The sequence below is a fragment of the Mastacembelus armatus genome, chromosome 19 (genome assembly GCF_900324485.2).
Source record: "Mastacembelus armatus chromosome 19, fMasArm1.2, whole genome shotgun sequence".
Taxonomy (NCBI): Eukaryota; Metazoa; Chordata; class Actinopteri; order Synbranchiformes; family Mastacembelidae; genus Mastacembelus; species Mastacembelus armatus.
The window spans coordinates 9,612,360-9,633,799 of record NC_046651.1 but is presented as its reverse complement, the minus strand read 5'-3'; the positions used below and the strand labels follow the sequence as shown (position 1 = coordinate 9,633,799).

At 43.4% G+C, this 21,440-nt stretch overlaps 1 protein-coding gene across 1 annotated transcript in view; it reads left to right on the top strand.

The window, feature by feature from the left end:
* The first annotated feature begins 8,508 nt into the window (after positions 1 to 8,508).
* The window catches only part of rhbdl1 (rhomboid, veinlet-like 1 (Drosophila)), a 31,067-nt gene continuing 18,135 nt past the window's right edge, over positions 8,509 to 21,440 (top strand). Inside the window, exons 1-2 of the mRNA XM_026315145.1 lie at positions 8,509 to 8,953; positions 15,813 to 15,971. Coding sequence (XP_026170930.1) covers positions 8,915 to 8,953; positions 15,813 to 15,971 — 198 coding nt within the window. The 5' untranslated portion in view covers positions 8,509 to 8,914. The remainder of the gene's footprint in view (positions 8,954 to 15,812; positions 15,972 to 21,440) is intronic.

Sequence of the window (21,440 nt, the reverse complement as noted above, 5' to 3'; positions counted from 1 at the left end):
CAGTCCGGCCATTGACTTTGAGTGACGTGGTAGAGATTATTTACTGTTAAACCTCCTATAAATTAAATGTCACAGAATCTAAGTTACAGGTGACACTTGGGGCGATAATATGGTCTTACAGGGGTTGTAATACGGCGGATGGGTTTGTTGTGTTTGCTGGTTTTTGGACGGAATTGGTTATAAGTGTCACTATGGCAGTCGCCACTCGAGCTCCATTGTCAGGAAAGTTGCCAGCACCTCCAAAGATCAGGGATTCTGATAGTGGGTCATAAAATTGATCCCCAGATTCCGGGCAGAGGTGTAAGTGGCTGTTGTGTGACCAGGTGTGAGTCCAGCTGCAAGGGGGGCTGCAGTCGAAACCAAAGTCCTTCAATATAGGGCGCAGTGATGGCTTTCTTTTGTTCAGGAACTGGCGCATCAGACCACAGTCAATAACAGGTTTGAAATCTGGCTTTCCTCATTGATGTGAGTGTCTGTGGTGCCAGTCCAAAGCAACAAAAACACCCCAAATAACGAACTTTACAAACACTCAGCTTTAGTGTCATTATTACTATTTTCAAATCAGGTCTGATGTCCCTCCCTGCAACGCCATTTTGGTTCTTATATATATGAAAGTCCCAGTCACTGGAGTAGTGCTTTCCCCCGACTTTTGTGGCATATTTATCCGAGTTATTTCACACTATTTATGGACAGTAACAACATTTGTGTAATAGTCTACACCAGACTCACTGGTATAAAACCACGCCGGACAGCCAGGCTGCTCCTCTACACTGCACTATAGGAGCCTGCCTGTTTTAAACCAATGAAGTGTCCACTCCTGTTCAAATGGCATTGTTACTAATTATTATGTCCTGCAGGGACCTGCACATTTACTATAGAGTAGCAGTTCAATCATTAAAAAAAATGAATTTAGGTTCTAAACGTGTCCATGTGCCTCTGTCTCCAGCTGTGTCCTTACATTGAGTTGGTGTCTGTTTAGGGTTTTTGGTCTGGTTTAACAAGAGGGTGGGCGAGGTACAGTGGGTTAGCGCGCAAGGAGAAGATTGAATGAGTGAGAACCAGGAGAGGAAGGGAGGCTGGTGGAGTGAAGTGAGTGAATGAGTGTTGTTGTGTTTTTTTTTTTTTTCATGTGTGGCAGTTGAGCTAAAAAGGGAAGGGGGGGATGAAAGGATGAGGTAGTGGACGGAGGCAGGGGGAGAATGGCTTCATATCAAACTGGATTTAGGATGTACTGGACAGCACAAGTGCGTAACAGAGGGAGGGGGAGTAAACAGATGAGAGGATGAATGAGTGAGGGGAGGAGGTAGGGAGTGACTGAGTGACTGAATATTTACATGGTGCAACTGAATGAGTGCGTAACAGAGGTAGGATGGGGATTAGGCTTTGCGCTGCGCCGCTTGTTTGCGCGCGGTAGTAAACGCTCTATGATGACATGAATAACATGTCTATTGTTTGCGACTCCTCTTCGGACCACGTGTAGCAGGAACAGCTTGCGGCTCGTGTTGGTATTGTTTGGGTAGAGGGTGCTGGGCCGTTTGTCCGCCGTGATGTGGTGTATTGTCTTTGGCCGCTTGTGCCCCGTTTAGGAAGCGGCGCTGAACAGCAGCAGCCAAACACAGACTTCTCCCCCGGCCAGACCACTCCCTTCATCCGCCGACAGAGGGACGCCCTCCACAGCGACTGGACCCCCCGAGCCCTGCTCAACGAGCAGCAGAAAGCAATTATGAGTATAATTAGATGTAACTCGCCCCCAGTAGCCTGTGTGTTATTATGCGGGTCGCGCTGTAGAGGCGACAGCTGAGTGGGCCTGATGTCCATCGGTCCGATGGTTGGAGCTCTCCAGCCAGGATCATACTGAAGGTTTTGCCTTTAGGCTCAGCGTCCTTTTCTGGTGGCGGTAGCGTTGAAACGGCTAGTCGATTAATCGATTTGGCCGATCGGCGAAAAAACGAACCTGCATCAATTTCGATATTTATATAAGCATTTCAGTTATTTTCAATCACAAATTCTAACATGTTATAATTTAAATATATTTAGGTTTCTCACTGTTTCGACCAAATAATGAATCTGATACTGTCAATTGTTATCTGATGTCTGGACCAAACAATCATCAAGAAAATAATGAGCAACAATGAAAACAGTCTTAGTTGTAGGGCAGCTTGTATGGTGACCATATAGGTTACATACAATTTAATTTTTATTTTATTTTTACCTACAGTTTTTTTTAAAGATGGCATTTTATTAAAATCACCTCATTGTCTAAAGTGACAATACATTTATCTTACATGAAGCTTAACCCAGCTTCTGGTTTATTTGTCCAAAGTTGGAGAGAGTCTGGTGGGAGTTATGTTACACCTTTATTTACAGAAGACAGCTACACCATCATGTTCAAAGCGTTTTAGCCTCTAAATTTAACTGATGCCAGTTTGTAATTTTAGCTGCATAAAACCCTCTCAAGTCTTGTCCTTTCTCTGGCCCAAAGCATTCTGGGTAACAGCACCCACCATTTTATTACTGAAGGCCTCAGTGTGCTGAGTATCAGGGCTGAGGATCAGCTGTCAGAGTCCCAAACTATCCAGCACATGACCACACTGTGTTACATTAAAAGCATTCTTCCTGAGTCGCTTTGATTTGAAAACCGTGTAGTCGTTTATTCTGGCTTTAAAAGTCCGATAAGGTTCAATTAAATCAGATCTTTTTTTATTTACTCAGGTTGCAAGGAAAGCAGCTCTGGAGGGGAGGTTTAGATTAGATTTTTTTTTTTCTCCTGTGAAACCTCAGGATTATAATTACAAACTGTTTTACTTTACATGAGGTCTTCAGGCAGAAGGCAGAGGTGTGTCTAGCTTCTAAACTAGACACTTATAAACTCATTTTAACTTTAGGCCTACACATTAATGTGTGATGGGGAGAAAAAAACAGTGAATTGTGTTGAAGTAAAGTTAATAAAATATGTATATAACTTTAATCTAAGGAAGGTGTAGGGGAAATGGAGTGATTGTTATTAATGACACTGTCGAGAAGTCAAATTTATTCTTCATTACAATTTCAAATGACAATAAGACCAAAACATGCCCCAAAACAAAACGCCTCCAACAGGCAATACAGGCTTGTGTTTTTATTATTTTAAAATTTTAGCCTGCATCTCTAAACTTATTACAATGGTATAATGTGGTTTATGTCATAATGTGCATGTTTTCTCACTCTAATACTCTAATAGAGCTGTTTGACCGTAACCTGGGGAAGAGGTAACTATGAGCAATTCTGTAAGTTTAATTTATTGATGTGATTAAAAAAAAATAGGAAAAAAAAACTTTTACATGTTTGTTTTTTTTTTTTTTGGATAGGTTTACTTTTTACTCTGTAATGTCGTTTATCAGCTTGTGCTGGACCCATTGTCACGTCACAGAAAAAACTGTTCATTCTTTGGTGATTAAATCTGTTCTTAACCAACAGCTTGCCATGCTCAGACAACAGAACGTGAGAACAAGACACTGACACCCTAGCAGTTTTAATACACTTGTCCTCGGGCCAGCTGGGGTGTGAGGTAGTGTGCATGTACTTTGGGGTTTTGACAGTTGTGACAACACTTGTCTGTCTGAGCAGGTGTCAGTGGCCAAGTGCTGCGCCGACTGCTACGCGGCCGAGCCAACAGAGGCCCGTCAGTTTGCCCTGCACCAAGCTGCTCTTTGCGAATGTCCTACCATTCCCAGTCGAAAACACCCTGCGTTTATCATCTCAGTATGTAGAGCAGGTAACTATTTCCACCGTGTCAGCTGTCAGAGCACCTCTCACATGACAGGCTTCCACCTGTGAGCTGCCAGTCAAGCAGCGGAGATGACTCTAACAGAAGCTATTGTGAGCTATTGTCTCTCATGCTACAAGATGACATCATTTTTAGTTGGCGCAGTATATTATAAACCAGCTAGTTAGTTACTTTATAGTACTAAAATTATATTATTATTGATGACAATAAAACTCTCATGCAGAACTTTAAAACTACATTTCTGACATTTTCTTTTGAAGTTGCATGAACCTACACGTGAGACGTGTTGACTACAAGTTATCACATTTTATGCGACACTAATACATTGCTACAGTCTACATTTAGCCCTAATCCTGACTTTACCCCTTGCTTCTTAAATACTTCAGTAGAGTACATTAATAGCACAAGCTCTTTCAACAGGCTTCCACTGCACCAGAGCCATCTATTGTATATAGGCTTCAAGCATAGTTGTCTTATTTCTTACAAAATATTGATTATGATTATATGCATATGATTATTATCATATGCAAACAGCTTGAAGCATCACCTTTTAAGCACAGACTGTTCTGTCTCCTGCTTTCTTATTACAGAATGTTCTGGGGAAACTTCACAACAATGGCTGAAACAGTTTTTGCAGGGACTCTGTTCCTTGTATACATTTAAGCAGCTGTTTTTTTGGGTTTTTTTTTAAAAGCACTGGCCCAAGTATTTTGGTGAACACTGTTGCAAGCCGATTTCACCAACAGAGGGCAGTAGCAGCTTAGACAAGTAATTAGCAGTGCAATTTGCTATCCATGCAATCATAGATTTGGCATGAATTGTAAATATAACAGGCTGCTTCAGGTATGTCTGTATAACATTAGATGGTAATAAATGTTGAAATGATATCATAAAGGAAGTCTGTAAAGTTATACTGTTGATATATCTGAAACAGTCTTGCTGGGCTGAGTATTTCAGGTTAAGTCACTGCGTCTCGTTTGTTAAGACTACTTGGGTGCTCTGTTGCCTTAGGTGGGTGTCTGCCCTTACAGCCTACGATGCAGCTGCAGGTTTGGACACCAGAGGTCTCTCTACACTTCAGCTTTACTGCTGTGACTCCTAAACCTCTTTAAAAGCTGCTTTTGAAAATCCAGTGCTCAACTCAGCAAGAAGTGTCACCATGACACTATAATGTCAGAAATAGCATTTAATATTTGAGAGGAAGGTCTATCCCTGAACAAGATGTGAATATTGCAGAGACAGAGCTGTAGGAGTGGATTCCAATTTAATTTGTAATATGCCCTTATTTTTATTTTTTCCCTTTGTTCTCCTTATTCTTCTTCATTTTCTCCCCTTTCCATCTTCCTTTCCTGAAATCTTTCCTTCCGCTTCTTCTCTTCTTCTGTTTTATGTCCCCAAGAGATTTTCTAAATAGAACAGTTTGGACTAAAACTGTGTCATTCAGTGACCTGATTGATTTTTCTGCCTTTTTTTTTTTTTTTTAAGTCATACCGGTGATTCCCTCTATTGCACAATCCCTGCTGTTTGACATCCAGAGGCTCAAGTGTGAACATCGACCATCTGCTTTAATTCTCGTAAGTCGAGACTATCTGGTTCCAGAAAGTCCCCAGAACTGGTCTCTTTGATTATAAAAGACTAGGTAAGCTAAGAGAACAATGTGGAAACACTATAATGCTGTGGTCCTGCAACAACTTGCTGTGTTAGTTGTATTTCATGGACTAGGACCAGTCTTTATCTGTCATCCCATGTACTGCTGTAGTTAAAACTTCCTCTTGTTTTGAATCTCAGCCTGTAGCTCTTTCAGCCCAATTAATGTTTTCAACTTTCTCTTCCTCTTTTTAATGGGTGGTAGATGGCAGGAATGTTTCCCAGCATACACTGGGCTGCAGTCAATCTCAAATCGATGTCTACAGAGAAACAGCCTCAGACACTGATGTGGCTGCTCTCTGCTGGTTCACATTGACATCCAGTTTAATTAAGATTTCATGAGGTAATTTCTGGTTATTGCGTTCCAGTAGGAGAGAGAGCAATAACAAGTCTGGCTAGGCTCTTTTACTTGTCTGACTGTAAGGACCTCTGCCTTCTATATAGTCTTGTAGGTATACTTGCAGGGTAATGATAATGAAATACCTTCAAAATTACTGTTATTTGAGTTTAAACAACATCAGATAGACATACATGCTCTCTTCGTGCTAAGGCCCTGATGCGGAGTATGTTTAATTAAGACACAAGCTAACTGCATTCAGACCTTTAAGGCATACATTTATTGCTCCTTCTTACCTGCCGCTTCACTGCCAGAAACACAACTGTTGTCACTCAGACACCAATAAATAAACACCTGTATTTTGGACCTGGAGGTCATTAAGCTGGTGAGGAAGAGTGCAGGCTGGCGCTCTAATTAATGTTTGTTTCTGCCTCCCTGAAAGGACTTGTTATTCTCTCTCTGCTCTCACACAGAGACCAGACCAGTGTTTTGTCTCCTTCTCTCAGGTCTTGTTAAAAGGTTTCTCCTCCTGCCGCCTGCATCCGTCCACCAGGGGCGAATAGAACATGAAGGGTTTAGTCGAGCTCAAGAGATACCGTTCAGTTGGGGATGCTTTAGGCAGCCGAGACAGAAGTTCACTGGAGGCTTATCTTGCTCCGTCAGTCATCTGGATAATGTCACTTGGTGACAGTGTAATGGAAACAATGATATGGACGTGACTCTCCGAGGGTCTGTGAACCTACTTGCCCGTGTGTGTGTGTGTGTGTGTGTGTGTGTGTGTGTGTGTGTGTGTATGTGTGTATATATATATATATATATATATTTAGACAGCCCATGCACTTATATTCTGAATTCTGAACAGCTACGCTATATAACATATATAAGCTACATTTATAAACATTATAAGCATAATATTTCTTAAACATAGCAGAGCCTCTTTTTTCTATAAAATGGTCTCTGCTTTTTTCTGTATTTTTTTTGTTGCACTAGTTTTTTTTTTTGTTTTTTTTTTTTTCCAGTCCATGGTACTTGTCTGTCATTGTTTGATGGGAGTCCTTTGAGGTTACCAAGGCAACAGTTGAATTGGGTTTCATTTTGGTTGTTCTTTCAATCTTTCCCACTTATTGCAGTTTGCAAATCCTCCAGCAACGACCTTATAATTAGATTTGTCTCATTCATGCTCACAACTACAGAGAATTGAAGACAAATTCACTCCTAATATTGATTAGAGGCTGAACAAACACCCCCATGGAATGATTTCTGTCGTTCCTCACAGAAAAGGGGGGATCTTGCCTTTTCTATACACTTGGGTGGTCATTAGGATTTTGTTTAAACAAGAGTGTTTCAGATGGACATAATGGAAGGTGACAAAGGGAAAGTCTGGGAGCTCTGCCATGTTCAGGGTGGCCCCAGCCCAGTCCATTAGGGCAAATACAGCAGTTACCCATAGCTTCATATAAGCAGAAGCCTCAGTCTGAGCCAATAAAGCACAAGACACATTGCTGTAATGAGTAGGTCCAGATATTTTTTAAATGTGTCTCACACTGAAGAAGAATTATAACCCTTCTTGTTTATAAGAAAATGAAAGTGCAAACATCTGGTGCAATCTTGGTACTTAAACAGGCGAGGCACTGTTTATCACAGAGCAAGGCACTGAGTCAGACTGGCGGTAAATCTCAGAGGATCACTGCAGAGGAGTAGAAAGCGCCCTGCTTCAACCATCATCTGTTAGCCCGACTCGTCATCACAACACAACCCTGACGGTGTCTTCAGCTACAATCAACTCCAGGGCACTTAAAGCTGTTTTATGAGTTAGGATTTATGTCCCGTCCCCCCCCCCCCCCCCAATCACCACCACCTCACTCCCATTACAGTTGTACTGAGGAGGAGGGGTCATTGCAGATTTGTGCAGAGAAGAATCACTTTTTAAAGGGGATCTTAATGAAATCAAGCACAGCCACTGCCTGCTGCCCACATCGACAGTAATAAGTTCGTTTCCATCGCTCATATGTTCTGATCATCATATGCTGCTCCCTGCATGCCGGTCTCTTTATTATGCATCACATTAATGAAAAAAAGAGCATTTGTTCTGGTATTACTTATAGTGGAGTACTGTATTGAGGACTCAGTCTCATTATAGTGTTGCGGCAGTATTCATGTGGGTTCATTGGAGGATCAATGAGCCATCCAAACAGGCTAATTCATTTTTATGTTTGTGTATGTGTCCTGGGGATGAGAATATGCTTAATTGTGTAGTGGTGGGTGCATACAGTGTGCTAATGTGCCAATGCTTATAATTAGCACAGGGATAAGAAGGATGGAATTTATAGTTTTCTTTAGGAGCACATCTTTAGTCTTCCATGCTATTCATCTTGTCTTATGCACAGTAACTCTAAAACACACAATCATAACACAGATTTTGCCATATGCCTGAGTATTAGTAGCTTTTGTCTTGTTTACAGTGTGTGGGTTTGTGTGTGAGCGCCTGTCAGTAACAGACCAGACGTGTGCGTGGGGGGGGAGATCTGTTCCAGTAGTAAGTGCAAAGCCGCAGTGGAACCCATCCCTTGCTCCCTCCCTGAGACACCTCACTTGTAGTGAGGAGAGGAGCCGCAGCCCCTTGCCACTCCTTCCCCATCTACAATTGGAAGAAAGAGGCCACCTCCCTCCCCTGCCTTATTGGTATTCAGGCAGTGCAGTGTGTGTATGAGGAGAGGGGAGAGAGAGAGGTAGCAGTCAGTGCAATGGGATAGAGGAGAGCGAGGAGGAGGAGGAGGAGAGTGAATGAGAGCTGCTGGATCTGCCTTGCCTGCGTGCCTGCCTGCCGTCTGGTGAAGCTGGGTTTACTGCCACGCCACGCTGCACTGGCACAGAGCAGAGTCACGGCCAGTTTGCACCACCATCCGTTCACACTCAGCACCGGTTCACACTCCAGCGACATCACCAGCAAGGAAAACCAGTGACCGAGCCCACCAGACGATTTCCATCTTCAAGGGGACGCAGCAGCTACGAAGGGGCCTGACGCTACAATTTAGGCACCAGCTGCTGCCTCAAGAAAATCCCCCTCCACCTTATCCTGTCCTTACCAACACCACCACCACTCCTCTCTTGCTCCTCCCTATGCCCTTGTCCTCGGCGGCTCCTTTCACCTCCCTGGCCAGTATATGGATAGAAGCTCCCTGTTTCAGCTCATACAAGAGCAGGTAAGTGAGCGAGCAAGCAGCGGCGGAGGTTTCTATGGTTACAGGCTCTTGGCCACATCACCATCTATCTGGGGATTGAGACATGGATGCTGGGGTGAGAGATGTTAGGATTGATAGCAAGGACTGTCTGCATGGGCAAAACAAGAGAGGGAGACAACACAACGGATGCGAGCATCATGGAGCCATGTGGGCCCCAAGAATGTGAGGTCAGATCATGAGCCAGGGGGGGAGACAGACATGTCTTGTTTATGGAAGGGAGGGAGGATGTGTGTGCATATAAATGGATTGATATATGAATGAATATATATGTGGAATTGATTGTTTTGTTTTTGTTTTATTTGCAGAATGAAGTCAGAAATAATTAAATAACAGGCAATTACAAAGAGAAGTCACATTGTTGCTGCATTAGCGCTTGCAGCACTCATGCTCTATGTGCACGGATGTCTGTCTGTCTGTAACTGTGAATGTGTCTTTCAGTCTTTCAGTTTGGCTTTATGTGTTTACCCAAGTCTTATCTCAGCGTCACAAAAGCCAAGGCTGATTTGGCTTTTTCTATCCACAGTTAAAGCAATGAGTCAGTTCCTGTGAAGCCCAGGTCAGGGTTTTTTCTTCATAATAGAAACTGTGATTTGGCTTTAAACTTTTACCCCTTTTTCAGCTCTGTTGTTGAAGATGGTTACCAAGACCAAGCACACAGTGTTGGTGGTCATATGTAGGCCAGTGAAAATGTTCCTCTTGGCATCTGGGTTCTTAGAGTTATCGAGAAAAGCTGCTGTTTTTGTTGTCCGGTCAGACCTATGTTTGAATTTAGCTTCGGTCTACCCATTTCTAAAATTAACAAACCAAAATGGATTTGAAGGCAGATTTTTATCCTTAAATTGTGTGTATATTTGCTTAGTGCTCATGAAGACATACAGCATGTGTGTGTCTGTGTGTGTTTTCAGCTCTTTTCATGTCTGGTATTTAACTCCTGTTTCTTGATGATCAAACAGCCTATTGGTGTGTGGGGTGATTAGCAGATAGATGGGGCTGTCATTTTGTCCAAGAAAGAGATTTGATTTATTGATTTCTGTTTTTTCGCTGCAGGGTTTAGGGGTCGCAAATGGCCCATCAGCAACACATTGATCAACAGACTCAAAACGCTTGGGGAGATGTGTGCGTGTGTCCGTGATCACGTGCACAACTGCATTTTTATGAATGTGTATTATAACGTGCAGGAAGCCCGTGTTAGTGGAGGAAGCCCGTGTGGGTTGAGTGAGAAGATGCTCTATGAACACTAGTGAGCCATTTGGTGTATAAGCACTTCTGTGATGCAGTAACAAGCACTTAGTGATAGCTTAACAATACATTTTTTTTTTCACAGACACATTTTAACGGCTGTGTCAAAGAGGCTGACTCATTTGTGTCAGTATTTGAAGCAGCAAGTCCTTGGTGTGGAGATGAAACTAGTATTCACATTGTTTTATTGACTGTGGCGTTTACTTTTATTGTCCCAGTATGTCCATATAGACAGCTTGCGAGGCCACAGTTGAGCAGGCTGCAGTCCTATAAAGCTAAAGTCTTGACCAAATCACTCACTATGGCTGACAACAGTCTTTTTCCAGCTTTGGGGCTCCATGCGGCAGCCTTTGATTTGGTAAAGGTCTCCCTAACTAAACAAGAATGAAGTGAAATCTTCCAACTGCGTTTGGACTGTGAATATGTAACCTTGTTTTGAACAAAGCCTGCTGCCAGGCCTAAACATTCATCACTTCTCTTTTCTAATCCTTATCCAGGAAAATGTTTTGCAGAGCATGCCTTGTGGTTTTGCACTCATGCCCTCCAGATTTATTTCGACACATTTACAACAGGCTTCAGACAGCAACCACAGTATCCCACTGTCCTCTAATCCACAAGAGAGAAACCGCACATTGGAAGCACTAAACTTTAAGTAATATCACACACCAAAAGAAAACTGGACATGCTTGATTTGTATAAGCACTGCAGGTTTAAAGTAGAGGTGAAGTTGCGGTGTTGTCACCACATGAAAATGCTGCGTGGGTAAAGGAAAAGGAAAGCAACAGCGGCAACATGAGTGTGTTTATTAGTCTTTGTCTGCAGGAGGTTGCAATGCTGAGCCCAGGCTATTTCTGGCCTGCACAAACTCACACATATGCTCATGATCAGAGTATGCACGCACACACTTAGACGCAGTTTCTCTGAAAGCCTTCCTATTGCAGAGCCACTGATAAGGCAACTTCATAGTTGGTAGCACTTAGCCACTGAAGTGTGCTATCATTAGGTGCTGAATATTTCTCCCATGTGTCCTTCTGTTCTTATCTGGCTTATTTCCATCTCCATCTTAAGGACTGAGGCTTCTGAATGCCATTCTGACATATTTATGTCAAGTAGAAAGAATAAGGCTCTTATATGCTGTCCCCTTTCATCATTCTCTGATGCTAATTTGCACTGAGCTGTAAATGCCTTTGGCTGTTAATACAGTATTAAAACACCAGGAAGTGTAGTTAAATGACTGTTTAAATTAAGAAAAAATTCTTTAAAAGTCTCTCCACAGTTGTCTCCACTTGAGGAGAGAGTGGTTTGGATATTAGGGCCATCATAGCTACCACTATAATGGTAGTGGGAACAGCAGGGCAGAAAGAACATGCATTGTGATAATTACAGAGTCAGTGGCCCAGTTGTTGTTGAACACCAGTGAGTCCTGAGGGCAGCAGAGACTAAGCACAAGGCTTTATCTGATGCCATGCAAATATGCTCTACCCCGTAAATGCCACTGCCCTCTGTGGGTAGACGGCCTTTTTAAGGCTTGACAGTCTTGTTCATGCAGGCCAAAGTATTCTGTAGGATTGGCTCTGGGCCACTGAGACTGGGCCTGGGAACCATATCAGTAACTTTTTATAATTATCATTTTCTAATGAGAAAGTATTGTTGTTGTTTAACTTCCGACAATGATTTCCTTTTTTGATTTGTCATTTTTTATTCATAGCTTGGTCTTTACAATGTCAAGAACTTGTGAAAAAAATGCCAGTCACAGCTTTTCTGGAGGATGAGGTAATGTAATCATTTAAAACATGTTTAAACTTCACATGTAATAAGCTGGAACTAGTTATTCCATAGCTGATCAACTAATTAGTGAACACTAAGAGTATCAGGAGGAAAGCAGGAGGATTCTTAAACAAATGCTTTGCTCTCTATCTGTATATCAGTTAAGTTGAACGTCTCCAAATTGCAGCCAGGGAGAATTTTTACCATCACTACTCCCTGCCACATTTGTTGTGACCAGATCAGCTTATGTTGCATACACAGGGCCTTGTGTTTGCTTGTGTAACAAGGTTCAGGATGTAGTGCAATAGGACTGGCTGCATAGCCTGTTGGCTGCAGACCTATAATGGCTAAAGTTTTGTGGTTCATCTCCGGGCTGGTTGCTTCATTCTGCAGCCCCTGTGGAACAGACAGGTAAGTCAAGCGTGGGCTCAGGTCAGTCGGAGTCACTGCTCTGAAGGTAATAGAGGTCCCGGGGGTTAACGCTGAGATTGTTCCCCTGTGGTTGGAGTTCCAGTGTTTTTTGCTGCTCCTGCTCATACTTGTGTGTACATTTTCATCCTCAGCCTCCTCACCTCCACTTTCTATTCATAATCCCCCCCAAAATCTAAACATCTAAACCCTGCATTTGTCTTTTTACCACCTAATTCTTATCTCTTTCCATCATCTGTACTCAGTTTTCCTTTCCCCTGTCAGGCATCCTTGCCTCCTTTCGAAGTCTTCTTTCTCTGTCCCTTTTGTGTCTTTCCTTTGCCTCTCCAACGCCAAGATGTTGGGGGGGAAGGGGGAAGGGGGGAGAGGGGAAAGGGGGGTGCAAGAAAGGGATGACACACGGGCGACTTGTAACCATGGTAACACGTGCAGCTTGTCAAAGTGTCGCCCTCACCAGTGCTGGATCGCTTCAATAACTGCTTCCCTCTCAGTGCTTTTTTCCCTCCTTCTTCCAACCCTTTCTTCTCTCTGTCTCCCTCCTCTCTCCTTCACCCACATCACCAGGCTGCCCACGAAGGGGAAAAAAAACAAAAACAAAACGGACTCTTCTTGCCAACGCTCTTTGATCTCAGTGTACCTCATCCCCCTAATTGATAACCCTAATTGGCTACAAGAACCAATCCCCCACCTCTTTGTATCCTCAGCAGACAGTCTCTCCTGTGTGACGGTCTTCCTGAATAAGGTCAGACTACGAAGGGAATAGTATCTGTTCGGTCTGACAGCTCAGCGTCAACACTTGGTTTGTGTAAATGTTCACAGCCATATACAGTGTGCCGCTGTGTCTGGCTCTGCGCTGCTTCTGTATGTGCAGTGATGTGCTGACATATGGAGGCTGACAGTAATCAGACGTCCCCAGTGTGGCTCTCTGTTCCCCCTGTCAGCCTGGGCTGAGCCAGGAGCACATTAGAATCTGATCTATCTCCCCTCTGTGGCAAGTGGATGCAGAGTACTGGAGTGTGTCACAAGCCTCTTATAGGAAAGAGAAAAGGACTGTTGCCAGACTGCTCTGTTAGGAGGACTCACAGAAGAACAGAATTTCTATTCTCTGTGCGTCTTAGATTCATTTCTGTCTCTTCTCTGACTCTCTGTTCTTCTCTCTCTCCTCTATTTCATACCTTCTCCTCCTTCTACTGTTGCTTTAATTTCATCACTTTTCATTTCTTTCATTGCACTGACTGACAGCCCCCCTCTCACTCCCATTTTCCACCTCCTGCTGCTTTTCTGCTTTTGCACCCCCTCTATTCCCCACATGTCTTCCTGGTGGTCTACACATCACAAGCACCATATCTTCACCATTTTGCTCAGCTCTCCTCAAGGGAAGAATAGGGCCATGTTTTAACTAACATCCATGGATCGTGCAATTAAGGGGATTATCTAAAAATAGACCTGGACCCAGTTTCTTTCCCGTCTTGGTTCATTTTATATTCACAAATTTGGTTTTCTGCATTTCAGACAGCCTCCAGATTTCTGTCTGTCAGTGCCTACTAGCTAGGAGCTTACTGTGGTGTTGAGATTATGGTGAGATTTGTAAGGAATAATGTCCAAGAGGGAGATATGCTGTGGATTTTTCCCTTCATGTGTGCAGTCTTCATTTAAAACAATGCAATGAGTTAAAGGTGTTTCCAGTAACTGCCCTGGGGACCACGATGTGTGTGCGTGTGTGTGCGTGTGTGTGCGTGTGTGTGTGCTGAACCGTGACTAAAATTACCTAACAGCAGTTTCTCTGCTGCAGAATTGTGTTAGTGTACACAGAGCGTTGTAAGAGTATCATAACTAACAAAATCCCTCGACTGCATCAACCAGCAGTGGGGAAAACACTCAACTCGAGTCAAGCATCATCAAAACTAACACATTAGTTTCTGCCTCTACTGCACTCTCCCCCGTGAATAAATAAGTGTTCAGGGGAGTGAAAAAGGCAGATTAAATGCATTTGAAGGGATGTTTATGTTCAACTAAATGGCTGTAAAAACCCCTAGAAGCAAACCACATACAGGAAACACTTTCATACGGACACACACTCTGAAACCAACTGATTCCCTGATTGATCTTCTTTGCTCCTGTGCTGAGCAGCAGAGCCTTAAGCTTTGAGCCTCCTGTAGTAGAGGCACAGTCTGGTTTAATGCCACTCTCCTCATGCAGCCAGTGTAACTCCTTTGCCTAACCATGTCAGAGCACACCCAGTCCAGACTAACACGGCCTAGATGGGATTCTTCTTGTGGACTCATGACATGGGCAAGGATGATCCAGCACGACTGACTCCACACTGACGCAACATCTGAAAGCTCACTCCTCCCTGGGGCAACAAGAGGCTGTTGATTTACTATCCGAAACCTAATGAGGCCGTGTTAGCATTCAGGAAACAGTAAAATGGTAAGCAGAGAGGGTTCTTCCCATGTGGTCTCTTTGTACTGCTCCAGATTGTCCTCGGGCACATTTTCACAAACACAGTCAGATGCATTAAGGAGAGCTGGCATGAGAAATTAACGCTCTATTGGAGAGCAATTGAACTGCATTTAAGGGGAGAAGGTAAGGGAAGAAAATCATGGAGTAAGTATGAGAAGCCACTGCCCCCAGAAAAAACCCACATTACATAAACCAAGGGTAGATACACACCCTATACTTTAAAAGCCATTTTTAACCCGGCGCTATTTTGGACAACTACACTCAGCCATTTTTGTGACACTCTCCTGCTTAAATCAATTACGAGGAGCAGCTCTGGCATACAGGCATCAGCAGTAATAACCCAGGGGGCTGTGGGCCTCAGTGAGTGAGTGGTGATTATAAAAACCACTGACTGCAAGCCGCAAATGTGACCAAGGATGGACTCACACAGTCAAATGAAGCATCCGCTCCGAAACAAAGACTGAAAAGTCAACCTCATTTAATACTGAGGGATATATATATATATTTTTCAGGGAAGCCTCAGGTCAGTGCGTATTAGAATGACATGCCAGCCTGTCTTCTCCTGCTGCTCCGTTCGGTTGTTTGCTGTGACAGACCTGCTACTTTAATGAGGTTGAATGGGGCCTTTGCTTTCAAAGGAATCATAGCAGCAACACAGCTTAATTATTTCACAGGTGTCACCGTCTGAGCTTATGTCTTCAGCCTCGTAGCTCTCGTTTGTCTGGATGAGTGTTTGTTGTGTGCCTGTGCGTCTATGCTGATGCACTGTCCCTCAGGGCAGGCCCACACTTCATCTCTGCAGTGCTGCTTATTATTTAAAGTCATGACAGAAGCAGCAGTTTTCAGTGCAACTGTTATCATGCAGTTTTTATCCCCAGTGGTCTGAGCTGTGAGCCGTTTTTGTTTTTTGTTGTTTTCCCAGCTGGACCCAGAGAACACCGGTTTCATCGCAGTGGAGAACTTCACCAGCCTGGTGGAGCACCATGAGCTGCAGCTGGACCCGTCCAAACTGGACATGCTGTTAGCCCTGGTCCAGAGCAATGAAGAGGGACAGGTGTGCTACCAGGAGCTCATCGAGCTGGTGAGTGGAAACCAGGCTGCACGGACACGGATGCAGATGATAGTTAATGCAGAGGGAGACACATAAAGCATTTCGCTTCCTGCAGCACAGACAGAAACTTCCACGCATGCACACGCTTTAGTTAGATTTCAGAAAAGGTTACAGAATTGATTCAGACAGAGCCTGCAAGCTCTGCAGTGGCGAAAATTGACTCGACCATTCAGGTCATTGTCCTGCAAAAGGAGGATCAATCTTTCCAGTTAATGTGTCGGTAAATCCAGACACTTAACCTCAAAAGCCCTGCACAGCATTAAAACTGCAAATTATATTCACCATAACTGATCAATGCTTTTACAATTTCCTTGTAAAGAAATAAATATATTTAAATAAATGTGTAGCTGCACAGCTCTGTTGTATTCTAGCAGCAATAAGACTAACTCTGAATGTGTTTATATAATGGTGTTCAGCCAGATTTCTTGTTCTGAGACATTTTTTGTCCTTTTTCTCTGCTTTGAATGTGGTGTCAGACCACAGATTCTTTATTTCTTCTTTTTTTATTCATTCCTTGCCTTTTCACCTGTCTGTGTATGCAACTGCGCTCCTATTAGAAATCCATGTAGAGCTTTATATGTGAAGGACTGATTACCTGAGAGTGTGTAGATGAGCACCTGCCTTCAGCTCCTGGCACCATACGGGTGTAAGCGCCGTGATTAATTCAACGCATATTTCACTTCCTTAAGCTCCCCCCCCCCAACTTGCTTTCTCTCTCTGTTTTTGCATCTATGGTTCTGTCTATGGTTTGTAATGAAGGCCACAAGAGGCCACTTAATTTACAGCGGTTCCCATTTCTGAGCCTTGTGTCACTACAGAGGAATCACTGTAGAGGTACTGCTCCCACAGTGCAGCTTCTTCTTTACATCAGCCCTCCCTCCTCTGCCATTCTTCAAGTGTTGTTACTATTTTTTTTTTTTTTTGGATCCATCTCATTTAGTGCATTCTCATTTCCAAGCCTTCCTTCCTTCGTCGTCAGGCCTTTTAATATCGTCCCTTTTTATTTTGAACCTGAATGCTAAGATCTTATTTCCTTCTTTTTCATTCTGCACTCCTTGAGCATGTGTTAGTTAAAAAAAAAAAAAAAACCCTGCCTCCCCTCCGACAGCATCAGGGAGACACTTTTAAAATTGCCCATCAGCCAAATGCAAATTGCCTTCGATTAGCCCAGCATTGGTAGTAGCAGGCAGTAATCGGAGGTAATTTGAGAACGCCCGGCCACACACAGATATCGACCCCCCAGGTTTGATTTTAAAGATTTGTGTTCAGATACACACACGTTATCGCGCATAGATCATACCCAGATACGCATGCACATATTTTCATATACACAAACACTTGAAGCGTCTTATTATTAATTAATGCAGTCACCCACTTCCTCTCTCTGTTTGTCTCACTACTCCCTTCTCGCTGACACACACACACACACACACACACTGTCTCAAATAGAGACAGACTCTCATTCATACAACAGTGCTGCCAGTACAGATTTGCTGACTAATTTAGGAGAGTATTCGAATGTTGATGTGAATCTGGACTCCTGCTGTGCAGCATGTGATGAGTGAGCTCAGCAGGTCTCTGTTCTCTGGGCTGAGCTCCATGCTGCCACGGGGAAAGTGCTGCATGTAGCATGACATTTTCAACCAGGTCATCACCAGACACCCCCCCCCCCCAGCTTTCTCTCTCTCCTTCCTTTCTGCTGCTGTCTGAGTTTTATCGTTTCTGAATCTCAGGGATCCTCATTTTCTTTTCATTTGTGATTTCACTCTCTAAAGACTTTATATAGTGTTGTTTGTTCATTTGTCCAACCCTCCCACTTCTGATTTTCTCACTTCCTCCATTTACACCTGTGTATTTCAGGTAGATTTATAATAAGGTGTATTGTGTGTGTGTGTGTGTGTGTCCTTTCGTCCATGCCTTTTCAGTGCTTTTAGGCCCCAAGCTGCTTTGGTGTTCACTATTTTTCTGACTTGTTGTTCTACATTCGCTCGGTGCAGCTGTGAAGCCACACTGCTTTTCTCGACCTCAGCAGGTGTAAATGTGTTTGAATCGCACCGTTAGGCAACAGCTCCTCTAGTGTGAGTGTGAGCGTAACCATGTGTAAGACCATCTCTGACATCGCTCATGTTCGACCCATCTTTCATCCAGGGGGATCTTAGCCCGAGAACTCCATCAGTTCAGCCAGAGGGGTGAATAAGTAATGCTCTTCTAAAACCTCTCCTGGGGAGTTGTATGCATACATTTGTACTGCTGTTTTTGTGAAGACACATTGCTGAGCCTCTTACCTTAACCTTAACAACCCCATCTAAACACCTAACCCTAAACCCTAACCTAAATCTAACCCTAAAACCAAGTCTTGACTCTCTGACAGTCTTTGGCATGTGAGGAAGTGAAAACCACGTCAAAGTTGTCCTCACAGTGAAAGCCATACAACACACACTCACGGCTTACGCTCTCACGCCGTTATCTGACTACAGATCCACATTTGCACAGAAATCCCAGCAAGACACCCGCTGCATAATCCACTGATGGTGACACATTTCCACACAATCACATCAGACATTTTGTCGATGCAGGAGGCTGAGAGACGCACAGGGTGCAAAACTCACACATAGTAGGGCTTTCATCAGGACAGTTCTGTGATAGACAAGCATCTGCTTACGCACTGAATTTAAAACCTTGAAGTCAGACATATTCCTATTTAAGTATTGGCACGTATCGACTGAGAGTCCCTTGACGCTGTTGTGGACCAGCTGTGCAACTGAAGAAGTGTGTCATTGTTTTCCTTCGGGTGGTAATGTTCGACGGTGATCCAAAATGGCTGCCATGGTTAATTACTCAGATAGGGGTGTATATATAGAGATTATTGGGAGGGGGGGTCTCTTTGTTTGGATCGGAGGATTTTTTTTTCCCCTTCTCCCAGAAACGCTTCTTTTTATATGTATTCAAATTTTCTTCTTTAAAATCACTAAGTCTTTTGCCACATTTAAAGCAGTGTTGTATTGAAAGCAAAGACATGAGCTTTGGTTACAGTACCAGTCAAGTGACTCTGCACGTAGTTGATATACAGTATTTTATAGTTCTCGGGTCATTTTAAGTCACCTTAAGTGCCCACAATGCACCTCTCTCCAGGGACACAGATGCTACATATCAACATCACTTCACAGACAAGGCTTTCTGTCTTAGAGGGGTTGCTGACTAAAAGTGATGCACTTTTGCTTAAGTGTCCTGGAGTGAAAGGTTTTTTCCCCTGTGTTTTAGCACCACAATGATTAAACCATGAGGGAAGGCTGTGGCCGCATGTTGCTGGAGGGAGGAAAAAGAAGAAGAAGAAAGTGGACTCTCATTTTAAAAGGATTTGGGCGAGAGAGAACCCAAGTATCTGGGTCAGGGTAGAATCAGTGAGGCTGAGATCTGCAGTCAGTTAGATTCAACCGTGAGAGTGCATGTGGATGGGAGAGAAAGATTTTGGTTTTCGGAATGACCCACAAATTACCTAGTAAATGTGTCTAGAGATAGTGATAGCCTGGTGGTGGTTAATCACTATATAAGCTCTGTTAATTAGCACGATCTCTAATCTGCTAGTATCAATAAATGATGTGTGTGTGTGTGTGTGTGTCAACAGAAGTCATCCAAATATGCTAACTATTATATACTGTGAGCAAAATAAGAATAATGTGTTTTTTCTGCAGTGCAGACATTTGAATGACCTTTAAAGCGCATGGTCTAAATTGTTATTACTAATTAATATTGAGCTGTGAGGTATTGACCATGTGGTGTGTCTAATTAATCCATCATGGACAATTGAATAAAGCTGAGAGCAGCATGTACAGTAGGTAACACGCAGCTACTGAGAGGGGCAGGATGGACCCTTGCTGTTTCATACACACACACACACACACACACACACGCGCGCACACACACTGCTGTCAGTTTGGCCCATTCAGCCATCCCTAAAGGGACACACTATCTTTATCCTTGCACTCCTAGCCTCAGCATCAATTATTCCCTGACAGACATTGCTTTGTCAGGGAACTTCAACTATCACTGATGCAAACAGCAGAGGTTTCCCAGCCTCCCATGTTCCATGCACCTCTCATCCTCACTTAGTTTATTGGTATCCAAAGTTTTGCCTGCTCATGTGTGCCTTATTGTCTCTCTCCCATCCCTCTCCTGCTGTAACTTCAAAAGGCTGCTAATGCTCACTTAGAGGCGGCAGTCCTACACGTCAGAGAAGGCAAAGCCGACTGACAGCTCCGCTCAGCTGTGTCTCGAGGGAACGAATTTTTACAGAGGCAGTACGAATGGGAGAGAATAGAGTGCAAGGTGGAGAGGCGGCAGGTGTTGTCACTGAGCCAAGCACTGGTGAAATATTTTTTTAATTTATTTAGAGAAGAAAGAAAGCCAACAGAAAAAGACAACACAATTACATTTACATCCCTTAACCTCTCTCTTTTCCGCCTTTCTGCTTCATACAAGCACACGTCTTCTTTTTCATTAAGAATTCAACAATATAAAGTGTCTCATTAGAATGAGAAAGTGAAGATGTCTCACCTTCACCGTCCACCGGTGGCACCCAGAATCTGTGAATTAAGCTCACACAGGCAGACGTCTCTTTCCCCTTCTTAATGTGCCCCCTTCTGCCTCCCACTGTCCCTCTGCTCTTTTTCTGCTCTCACTTCCTGCCACAACTATAGTAATAATTGCATTTTCCAGGCCTGATTTCCATACTAAACATGCATCCCTCCATCTCCATCTGGAGAGCCAGCAGCCCAGCTTGTTGTTCTGGTTATCGCTGTGCGACAGGCCCTCACTGTATAACCACCAGTGTCATAATTACCCATGGTTAGACTAGTTGCCGCGTCCTCCTCTGCTAACTTATAAAAGGGATTAGCACTTTTTTCTGTTTTTCCTGAGTCATTTCTTAAAGAGGGAAAGAGGCAGCTGCTCCCAGAGAAATCTGTTCATTATGTCTTCATTATTTGCTCGTTTATTTATAATCTTAGTCTTTCACTATGTTGAGGTCATTAGCGTTTGTAGAAATTGACCCACAGTTTATGTCACTGTGCCCCCTGCTGTGTCTACACATAATGAGTCTTCAAGCAGCAAGACCTGGTTAATGAATTACGAACGCTGCACTTTTATGGTCGTCGTTCTTCCTACAGGTGAAGCTGCCTTTGTGTCTAAGGCTACTATTACGAGAAGCCTATACATGCAGTCTGCTGTCATCGATTTAGACTGTTAACAGTAGCAGCTGCTGTCCATGTGTCAGCTTTCTCTTCCCTCACTCCTGAAAACGTATTTTCAGTTTCAGGTGTTACATCTCAGTATAACACGTTCGTTATTTAGAGGTAATTGCTTAGTCGGCCAGTTTTCTTCGAAGGAGCTCTGGTGTATTAGCTACACTAGAGATATCAGTTATTTGGCATCACCTCTGTG